The sequence below is a fragment of the Myotis brandtii genome, unplaced genomic scaffold (assembly GCF_000412655.1).
Source record: "Myotis brandtii unplaced genomic scaffold, ASM41265v1 scaffold1042, whole genome shotgun sequence".
NCBI lineage: Eukaryota > Metazoa > Chordata > Mammalia > Chiroptera > Vespertilionidae > Myotis > Myotis brandtii.
Genome location: NW_005353506.1, coordinates 237,989 through 248,699, shown reverse-complemented (window position 1 = coordinate 248,699; position 10,711 = coordinate 237,989). Strand labels below are relative to the sequence as shown.

Below are 10,711 nucleotides of genomic sequence, written 5' to 3'. Positions count from 1 at the left end.
CCCACGGGAGTCCCCGTGGGGAGGGGCGGTCGCTGGTCCGGTTGGGTCTTCCTGGTGACCCCGGGCTCTAGGGGATCACTGTGGTTCCCGATAGAAACAGTGAACCCCGAGAGCGGGTCCCTTCCCATCACTGCGAAGCCACACCCTTCGCGGTGCATGCAGTCTACAATGTAAACATTCGTAGGACACATCAATGTGGATCAGACAGTTCTGTAATTCAGATAACAGTAGTCATACTTTTAGTTGTTAATGTTAGCACACGTGCAAAGTTTCTGAGAAATCAGTTAACTTAGTACATGTGGATCAGACAGTTCTGTAATTCAGATAACAGTAGTTATACTTTTAGTTGTTATGTTAGCACATGTGCAAAGTTTCTGAGAAATCAGTTAACTTAGTACAAGTGGTCCTCCCTAATTTTTTCTTACAAGACCCGAGGCGGTAATGGGAACAACACAGGGACACTTCATAATGAGAACATTGCCTCTCCGGCATATAGCCTTTTTTTCTTTCTTGGTCTGTAATCCAATTTATAATAATTTGGTCACTGGACCATCCGGGAGAAGCAAGGCCCTAGCACTTGGAGGACCATAAATAGTCCTATATTGCACTGACCGCATATCCTATGGAGGGTGTTTTCCAAGCTAAAATATAAGTAGCGCCGCTAACAATGATAGCAGGCACCAGGGCTCTGCTGCACAGGTGCTACTTCCCTACGTGTAACTCTGGGACCTTCTCTGGGGAAGAGGCCGGTAAGATTTATCGCCATGACCCAAGCACGTGTTAGGTGCTCCAGGCTAATGGGAAAAGGTTGGAACAATTCAGGCGTTCGAGGGACTTCTGGAGAAGCGGCATGCCTGAAAAGTGAAGTTTTCTGAAAATATGCATTGTTTTGATTTTAGACTATTGTTAAATTTTTTTTTTTGTGCATTTTTATTTTTATTTTTATTTTTATTTTTTCTGGTTAGGATCTGATGAGGATCTCAGTTTTCTGGATTCCAATGATTTTGAGGCAAAGGCAAATTTTGCCCCTCCACTGAGCTCCAGATTTCTTCCTTCCCAAGGCCCTGGAAAACACTTGGAAGGGTGACGAAGCGCACATGAGACCACAGAGCGGCTGCTATTCACTGGTGAGACCTCACTGTTACATGCCCTGTGTCCCCTGTCGGCCCCTGCCAGTCCCAGGCCCCAGCTGCCAGGTGAAGCCCTGAGCCTGAGCTGCAGGAAGGGGCGGAACTGAAAAGCCGCGGAACCCGAGGCCAGGGCGCAGCGCCGGCGGAGGGAGGAGAAGTTGGGGGACCAGCAGGCCTAGTTCCGGGGTGGCGGTGGCGGCGTGGGGATGGAACCCCTGCGGGTGCTGGAGCTGTACAGCGGCGTGGGGGGCATGCACCAGGCGCTGAGAGGTGAGAGTGCACCGAGCGCCTCCATTCCCGGGCGCTGCTCGGAGCTCTGGCTCCAGCGAGGGGAGGAGCGGGGCGGGCTTCGGTGACACAGTGCTGGTAGTGGGCGGTAGTGGAGGCACTGCAGGCCCCAATGGGCCCTGACGAGAGTTGGGCCACGGCAGGATGGTGGAGCAGGTGAGCCGTGGGCGCCAGGCCTGCCACCCAACTCCCAGGTGCTGAGGGAGCCAGGTGGGGGGGCCCGGCCCCGATCGATCACCCCGTAGGTGGAATGGTGAGGTGAGGGGGCAGTGCTGACACTTCCATTACAGAGAAAGGGCAAATAGCAATATTAAAATATTTCTTCTAATTACCTTCCTTTCAATGTGCATGAATCTGTGCACTGGGCCACTGTATAATCATATAATTTAAATTATATAATAAAATTCTATAATAATTATTTAATAATGTCTTATTTCTATGCATAATGCTTTTAGAAAATCATCTTATTTGTGCCTCAGAACAATCCTATAAGACAGCGGTTCTCAACCTGTGGGTTGCCAACCTGTGGGTTGAACGACCCTTTCACAGGGGTCACCTAAGACTGTAGGAAAACACATATATAATTACATATTGTTTTTGTGATTAATCACTATGCTTTAATTGTGTTCAGTTTGTAACAATGAAAATACATCCTGCATATCAGATATTTACATTACGATTCTTAACAGTAGCAAAATTACAGTTATGAAGTAGCAACGAAAATAATTTTATGGTTGGGGGTCACCACAACATGAGGAACTGTATTAAAGGCTCGAGGCATTAGGAAAGTTGAGAACCACTGTAGGGGATCACTGCGGTTCCCGGTAGAAACAGTGAACCCTGAGAGCGGGTCCCTTCCCATCACTGAGAAGCCACACCCTTCGTGGTGCAGCGTGTCTCGGTGCGTTTCGGCGCGAGAGGGGTCGAGTTCGAACTCAGTTGCTCTGTAACCTTGGGCTGGTTCTTTACCATTTTTGAACCTGTTCCCTGGCTTTAAAATGTGCAAAGTAATTCTTTGAGAGGATTAATGTGAGGAGTGAAAGAGGGAGCATACAGTTTAATGATGCCTGGTAGATTGTAGCCGCTCACAATATTATCAATTACTATTAGCACTATAGCTTTCATGGACCTCTTCCAGTTTGACGTTTTAAAATTATCGGTGCTAAGTTGGGACTGAAAAGGTTGGGTTTTTTTTTTGGTGATTTTCATTCCGAAAAGATGGATTGAGCAAGTCCCAGTTCTGTGCCAGGTCCTGTGCTGGGCACTGGAGACAGAGAGACAAATAGACTTTGTGCATGTTTATACTTAAATTACCAAGACAACCACAAAACTGAAACGTCCCTGCTTCCTTTTTTAGTACCAAGGGTAACAAGAGACTGAATAGTGTAGGATACAGACAATGTGGAATGAGTTGAGCATGTAAGTTTTCTGAAAATATGCATTGTTTTGATTTTAGACTAGATTATTGTTAAATTTTTATTACCAATTATTTGCTAGCTCTCCCCTGTTCAGTTGTCATATCAAAACTTACCAGCATGAAAACAAAACTCCAGTACAATTTGCTTCCTTAGTTAGTTTTCCCTCAGATCTTGAAACGCGATTTTAAATGTTGCTCAGCACTTCACCATATGCTGTCATTCAGCCACTCCGTAAGTGTTGGGTATTGCAAGGATAAATGTGCTCGTTATATCCTGGAGCATAAATCCTGATTTTCTCGTTAAGCATGTTTTCTAAAAGTTGAATTAATTCATTCAACAACAAAAGACTTGATTTTGTGCCAGTTACTAAGTTGAAAATTATGAGAATATTTTTTAGGCTTTTGATAATAATAACTAATTGCTTTTCAGAGGTTTATGAACTACATAGTCTTCAGAATTGGTATTATCCAGTTCAGGCTTTTGCTGCTCCGCTGGCCCATGGGCCGCGAGGCTTTGCTCCACCGCTTGGAGCCTACATATGCAAATTAACCGCCATCTTTGTTAGGTTAATTTGCATACTCTCCTGATTGGCTGGTTAGTGTAGCGAAAGTATGGTCAATTTACATGTTTGTCTATTATTAGGTAAGATATTAAAGTAATTTCCTCACTGTTCCCCTGCTTTCACTCTGCTTTCTCACTCCATCCTTTCTCCACATAGTAACAGAATGATCTTTTTGCAAAGTAAACTGGATCATGTCACTTCCTTGCTTAACTGGCTTCCATTTGAGGTTACTAGTAGAATCACAGTCCCATATTCTTACTAGGCCTGTGACATCTGGCTTCTGTCTGCCTCTGGTTCTCTTTTTCAGGCACACTGGTCTTCTTTGCCTATATTCTCAAACCCTCATGTTCCTGCCACACTCTGGCCTTTGCTATAGTCTCTATCCACAGTGCTTTAACCCCAGACTTTTCCAAAGCAGATGCATTTCATTTTCCATGTCTTGGTTCGTATGTGGCCTCTTCAGAGTAGCTTTCCTTGGCTGACCCTGTGATCCACAGAGCCTTCCTGCTGCCTCTGTGCTAAATTAATGTTACATAATATGACATTACTTGAATATTTCAGCTATATTCTTTCATCATTTATAATGAAAATGTTCATAAATCTAATTTTGGATTTTCTCATAGGGAAAATGATGGGGGATTGACTTTTATTCTAGTGGTTTCATATTTGGACAAATACATACAGCATGTGTGTGTGTGTGTATAGTTTGATCTTAGAAAAAGGTTGGGAAGGTGCACATTGTCCTATTACCAATATTAACTCCTTGAGAGTGGATTAGGGATGATAGTCTCCCTGCTACCAGTAAACACACCAAGAACATCTGAGCCACAGGGCCATTGTACTTGCTGTTCCCTCTGTCTGGAATGCTGTCTCTAGAGAGCCACATGACTAGTCCCTTGTCTTTATTTTATTTTATTACTTTATTTTTATTGTTGACATTATTACAGATGTCCCCATTTCCCTCCCCCTCTTTTACTCACCTCTAACCAGACCCTGACTCTCTTCCCTCTGTCCATCATCACACTGTTGTCTGTGTCCATGGGTTACACATATATGTTCTTTGGCTAATCCCTTCACCTTTCATCCAGTCCACCCTCCCTCTCCCCTCTGACAGCTCTCAGTCAGTTCCATATATTCATGCCTCTGTTTCTATTTAATTCATCCGTTTATCTTGTTCATTAGATCCCACATATAAGTCTTTCTCTGACTGGCTTATTTCACTTAGCATAATTATCTCCATGTCCATCCATGCTGTCACAAAAGGTAAGATTTTCTTCTTTTTTATGGCCATGGAATATTCCATTGCTGTCTTCAATATCATCTTCTCAGACCACTATAGAAAACTGCAGTCTCTGCCCATTCTGCCTATCCCCCTTATTGTTTTATTTTCCTCTTAGCATGTATTGCTGCCTATTATACTGTGTATTTTACTTGTTTATGTTTTTAATCAACTACCTCCCCTTCTAAAATGTAAGCTCCTTGAGGGTGGATATATTTTTGTTTGTTCTGTGTGGGATTTGCTTATTTCCCATGTTGTTCACTACTATATTCTCGGCACCTAGAATAGTGATTGTTGCATAGTGGATGCTCAATAAACATTTGTTGAATGAGTACATTAGTTATAGAGCATGGACATTTTAAAAGTTGATGATATTGTCAACTTATATTTTAAAGGGATATATCCAATAAATTGTGTTACCATAAATATGCTAATATAACATTTAAACTGACATAATTTATTAGGTGAAATTATTTTAACTTTTTGATTACTAGTGAAGTTGAATATTTAAAAATGCCATTTTACATTTATATTCTTTTTGTCTTGTATGATACATTTAGAAAGGGAACCCTGGTACACTGCTGGTGGGAATGCAGACTGGTGCAGCCATGGTGGAAAACAGTATGGAGTTTCCTCAAAAAATTAAAAATGGAACTCCCATTTGACCCAGCGATCTCCCTTCTAGGAATATATCTTAAGAAACCCAAAACACCAATCAGAAAGAATATATGCAGCCCTATGTTCATAGCAGCACAATTTGCAATAGCTAGGATTTGGAAACAGCCCAAGTGCCCATGGGTTACTTGGATAAAAAAAGTTGTGGTACATTTACAGCAGTAAAAAAGAAGGAATTCTTACCATTTGCAACAGAATGGATGGACCTGGAAAGTATTATGCTAAGTGAAATAAGCCAGTCAGAGAAAGATATGTATCACATGATCTCACTCACATGTGGAATCTAATGAACAATATAGATCTAGAGACATAGAAACATGGAACAGACTGACGAATTTCAGAAGGAAGGCAGGGTCGGGGGTGGGATGGGGAGAGAGTAACTGGGAAACATATGCATGTATGCATAACCCATAGACACAGACAATAGTGTGGTGAAGGCCTGGGAGGGACGGGTGTGGGGTGGAGGGAGTCAATGGGAAAAACAAACAAATGGACATCTGTAATACTTTCAACAATAAAGATAAATTAAAATACAATAAATTGGGAAATATTGAAAACATACATTTATTCATTCAGAGCGTTATTATTGAGTGGTTTCTATGTCAGTTACTGTGCTGGGGATGCAGCATTAACAGGACAACCGTTTTCTTTTCGTCCAGAGATTATGGTCTACTGGGAAATACTGATCCTATACAGGTAAAGAAGGAATTTAAAAATAAAAATCATATATGATGCTCATGTAGGAATAAACTGTTGAGGATTTAGGTTATATCTTTTCAATATTAATTCTACATATGCTCTTGAATATTATAATAAATTATAGCTTTCTGTTTTCACTTGGAATAGCTTGAATTTTTTTCAAAGCCAGAAGTGTAACATCTTCCAGTCTTTGTCTCTGACCTCTTCATCCCTCATTACATCTACTTATCTGACTTTAATCCTTGTCCATCCTTCTTGCGATTACATTGTGCCTATCTGTGTAACCCAGCATAATCTTCTCTTTTTAGGTTCCTTAATCATATCTGTAAAGTCCCTATTGTCATGTAAGTTCTGCCTACCACACCTAAGGATATGTGCCCAAATATAGACTTCTAAGTCCAAAAAAGGTGGTACTCAAATCCTCCCACCACCAGATCAAAATTATAACTAAACTAGAGGCCAGGTGCATGAATTTGTGCAGCGGTGGGGTCCCTAGGCCTGGCTGGCAATCTGGCGAGGGACGAGGCACTGGAGGTGGGCCACCAGCCCCAAGGAGGGAGCCAGCCCTCGATCCCCCTTGGAAAGGGGCCACATCTGCTGACACCCACCCCCAGTTCCCTGTCCCAGCCTGGGGCCTGAAGGCCATGGCGGGTTTGGGAGAGGAGGCAATGGTCGCCAGACTGGGCACCGGATGCTGATGCCAGCACCCCACCACCACTCGGTTCCCCATCTCCCCCTCCTCCCCCTTCCCTCACCACCGTGCCACCACCATGTCAGGTGGGCAGCGGGCTGTTAGTGGCCTGCCGGCCTGGAGGGAGGGATGGGAAGAGGGACTGCAGGCAGTTGGCTGGCCCTGGGAGGTTGGCTGTGGGAGCACACTGACCACCAGGGGCAGCTCCTGCATTAAGCATCTGCCCCCTGGTGGTCAGTGCGTGTCATAGCAACTGGTCTACTGGTTGTTCCAGTCATTCTGGTCATTTGATTGTAATGGTTGCTTAGGCTTTTATATATATAGATAACAGAGCAGCTATTATTTAGAACTGTCTGAATCTAGCTGAATGGAAGTTTTACAACTAAGATATAAAGAAGAAGCCATGCCCTAGCCCAGTGGTCAGCAAACTCATTAGTCAACAGAGCCAAATATCAACAGTACAATGATTGAAATTTCTTTTGAGAGCCAAATTTTTTAAACTTAAACTATATAGGTAGGTACATTGTTATTAACTTAATTAGGGTACTCCTAAGGCTTAGGAAGAGCCACACTCAAGGGGCCAAAGAGCCGCATGTGGCTCGCGAGCTGCAGTTTGCTGACCACAGCCCTAGCCGGGTTGGCTCAGTGGATAGAGCATTTGCCTTCGGACTGAAGGGTCCCAGGTTTAATTCCAGTCCAGGGTATATGCCTGGGTTGCAGGCTTGATCCCCAGTAGGGGGTGTGCAGGAGGCAGTTGATCAATGATTCTTTCTCATCATTGATGTTTCTCTCTCTCCTCTCTTCCTCTCTAAAATCAATAAAAATATTTTTTAAAAAGAAGAAGAAGAAGCCACACTGAGACTGGTAGGAGGGGCAGAGACTTGGAATGACCTAGTCCCACATCCATGTATATTGGATAAAAATTGGGAGGGATATGTCGGCTGCAGAGGTCCTCCCTGAGAAGCAAGTGGTCCCAGCCCCACACCAGGCCCAGGATTCCAGTGCTAGGAAGACAGGTCCCCATAACTTCTGGCTGTAAAAACCAGCAGGAAGTGTGGCTGAGTTGGAGGGCAGATGGAAGCCCAGGCAGTTTCTCTTAAAGGGCCCACACATGGACCTACTCGGGTTCACTCCCTCTCAGCTCCAGCAGTAGAGCAGCAGTTCAAAAGGCATCAGGGACATACAAGCAAGAACTGAATTGTCTGGCATCAGGGTGAGAGCTGGTGGAGGGAGGCAGCTTTCTGCCAGACAGAGTGCTGGCAGAGCCCATGGTTCCTTTTTTGAGACCCCCTGACCCCAAAGAGCTGGCAGATGGTCACCACATCTGAATCTCCATCAACCTGGCTATCACTGTTCATCCTGCCCTGGGGATTCCTTTAGGTCTTGCCCCACCCGCCTTGTGGGCCCACCCAAACTGTTTCCATTGTCTTTTTCATATGAATGGCCTGACTGGGCTCATGTTTCAGACTTTCCTAAAATCTCTCAAACAAGCAGCATCTGGCCTTAGTGTGACCTTTACCTCTGCTACATGACCCCAGTTCCAGAACTAGCAGCAGCTGGCCTTGGTTCACAGCTTGGCCTCACCTGGCCACATCCAAACTCCACACAAATAGCAGCCATATGTAGATTACTTTGTAGCACATGCCAGGTGGCTCTGGGCAAAACACAGGCTGTGGCTGACCTTGGCTTGCACATCCCAGGAGGCCCCAGAGCCAGCACACCCAGTGGAAGGCTTCAGACCATGTGGAAGCACAACCCAATCACCTACATAAGCAACACACTCAAGGGGCAGACTCTGTGGGCACCAGAGCCCCACTTAAGTAAGTCTTGCTCCATGGGGTAGGCTCCTGATCCTCCACAGTGATAGGTGGTCCCAGCTAGTCCCTGCAGCCAATAGCATGGAGGTAAATCCCTCCCAATGTTGTGCCAACAGCATTCAAGGCTCAACTACAACTGGAGGGTGTACACAGGCCACATGGTTGGGGGTGGTGTCACACCTAGAGTGCCCAGCTTTCCTGGAGTGATTGGGGAGGCTGTGCCACTGGATGCTATGGAACACTTACTACATAAGGCCACTCTACCAAGCCTGGGAGATAGAGCAGCTCTATCTAATACATAGAAATGAGCACAGGTAGGCTGCCAAAATGAGAAGACAAAGAAACATGGCCTAAATGAAAGAACAGAACAAAACTCCAGAAAAAAAATAAACAAAATGGAAACAAGCAATCTGTTAGATGCAGAATTCAAAACACTGGTTATAAGGATGCTCATTGAATTTAGTGAGATCTTTAACAGCATAAAAAAAGACATGGAAACCATGGGGGGAAAAAAGCCAGTCAGAAAAGAAAGACAGAGAATCTTAACAAATGATTTATAGGGAATTAAGAGTGGAGTAGATAAAGCTGAGAATCAAATCAACAATTTGGGATATAAGGAAGCAAAACTCATGTAATCAGAACAGCAAAAAGAAAAGAAAATTTTAAAAAGTGATACCCTGCCCAGTTAGCTCAGCTGGTTAGAGCATCATTCCAATATGCTAAGGTTTTGGGTTCAATCCCCAGTCAGGGCACATACAAGAATCAACCTATGAATGCACAAATAAGTGGAACAACAAATCAGTGCTTCTCTCTCCCTCTCCCTCTCCCTTCCACTCTCCAAAATCAAATAAATTTTTAAAAATGAGTATAGCATAAGGAACCTCTGGGACAACTTCAGTCATACCAAAATTTGCATAATGGGAGTGCTGGAAGAAGAAGAGAGACAGCAAGAAATTGAAAACCTATTTGAAAAAATAATGACAGAATACTTCCCTAACCTGGTGCAGAAAATGGACATACAAGTTCAGGAAGTGCAGAGTCCAAAACAAATGTGCCCAGAGGCCCACACCAGGACACATCATAAATAAAATGCAAAAGGTCAAAGACAGAGAATCTTAAAAGCTGCAAGAGAAAAGCAGTTAGTTATTTATAAGGGAACTCCCATAAGACTCAGTTGATTTCTTAACAAAATTTTGCAGGCCTGAAGGGAGTGGCAAGAAATATTCAAAGTGATGAATACTAAAGACCTACAGCCAAGATTACTCTACCCAGCAAAGCTCTCATTTAGAATTTAGGGTCAGATAAAGAGATTCACAAACAACAAAAAGCTAAAGGAGTTCATCACCAAACCAGTATTATATGAATTGCTAAAGGGTCTTCTTTAAGAAAAAAGACAAAAAATATGAACAATAAAATGACAATAAATACATATCTATCAAGCATTGACTCTAAAAAACAAAATAAACTAATAAGCAGAATAGAAACAGACTCATAGATACAGAGAACATTTTGACAGTTGCCAGATGGGAGGGGGTTGGGGGATGGGTAAAAAAGGTGAAGGGACTAAGAAGTACAAATTTGTTGTTACAGAATAGTCACAAGAATGTAAAGTACAGCATGGGGAATTCATATATAAAAGCCTAAGTGACCGTTATGACTAAATGACCAGAACAACCAGTCGACCAGTCGCTATGATGCGCACTGACCACCAGGGGGCACATGCTCAATGCAGGAGCTGTCCCTTGGTGGTCAGTGTGCTCCCACAGCCAACCTCCCGTGGCTGGCAAACCTCCCCTAACCTGGTGGCTGGCCGGGCCCCAATTGGGACTGAGCGAGATAGCCTTGATAGGCTCTGATCGCGGGCCAGGCCTAGGGACCCCACCCATGCATGAATTTTGGGCACTGGGCCTCTAGTATAGTCAATCCTATATAATAAAGAGGTAATATGCAAATTAACCCTCACACCCTCACAAGATGGCTGCCTACAACCAGGCTGGCAGGGAGCTTAGTGAGAGACGACCAAAGGACTGAACAGCAGGCTGTGTGGGGTGACCAGGCTGGCAGGGGGTTAGTGAGGGACGACCAAACAAATGAACAAGCAGGCTGCGTGGGGTGACCAGGCCGGCAGGGGGGTTAGTGAGGGACGACCAAA

General features: G+C 44.1%; 1 protein-coding gene across 3 annotated transcripts in view; it reads left to right on the top strand.

Annotated features, from left to right (window-relative positions):
• Positions 1 to 1,303: 1,303 nt before the first annotated feature.
• TRDMT1 (tRNA aspartic acid methyltransferase 1) overlaps positions 1,304 to 10,711 on the top strand; it is a 46,017-nt gene continuing 36,609 nt past the window's right edge. For all 3 annotated transcript variants that reach the window (XM_014538517.1, XM_014538514.1, XM_005856725.2), the window contains exon 1: positions 1,304 to 1,400. In XM_014538517.1, coding sequence (XP_014394003.1) covers positions 1,337 to 1,400 — 64 coding nt within the window. In that variant the 5' untranslated portion in view covers positions 1,304 to 1,336. The remainder of the gene's footprint in view (positions 1,401 to 10,711) is intronic.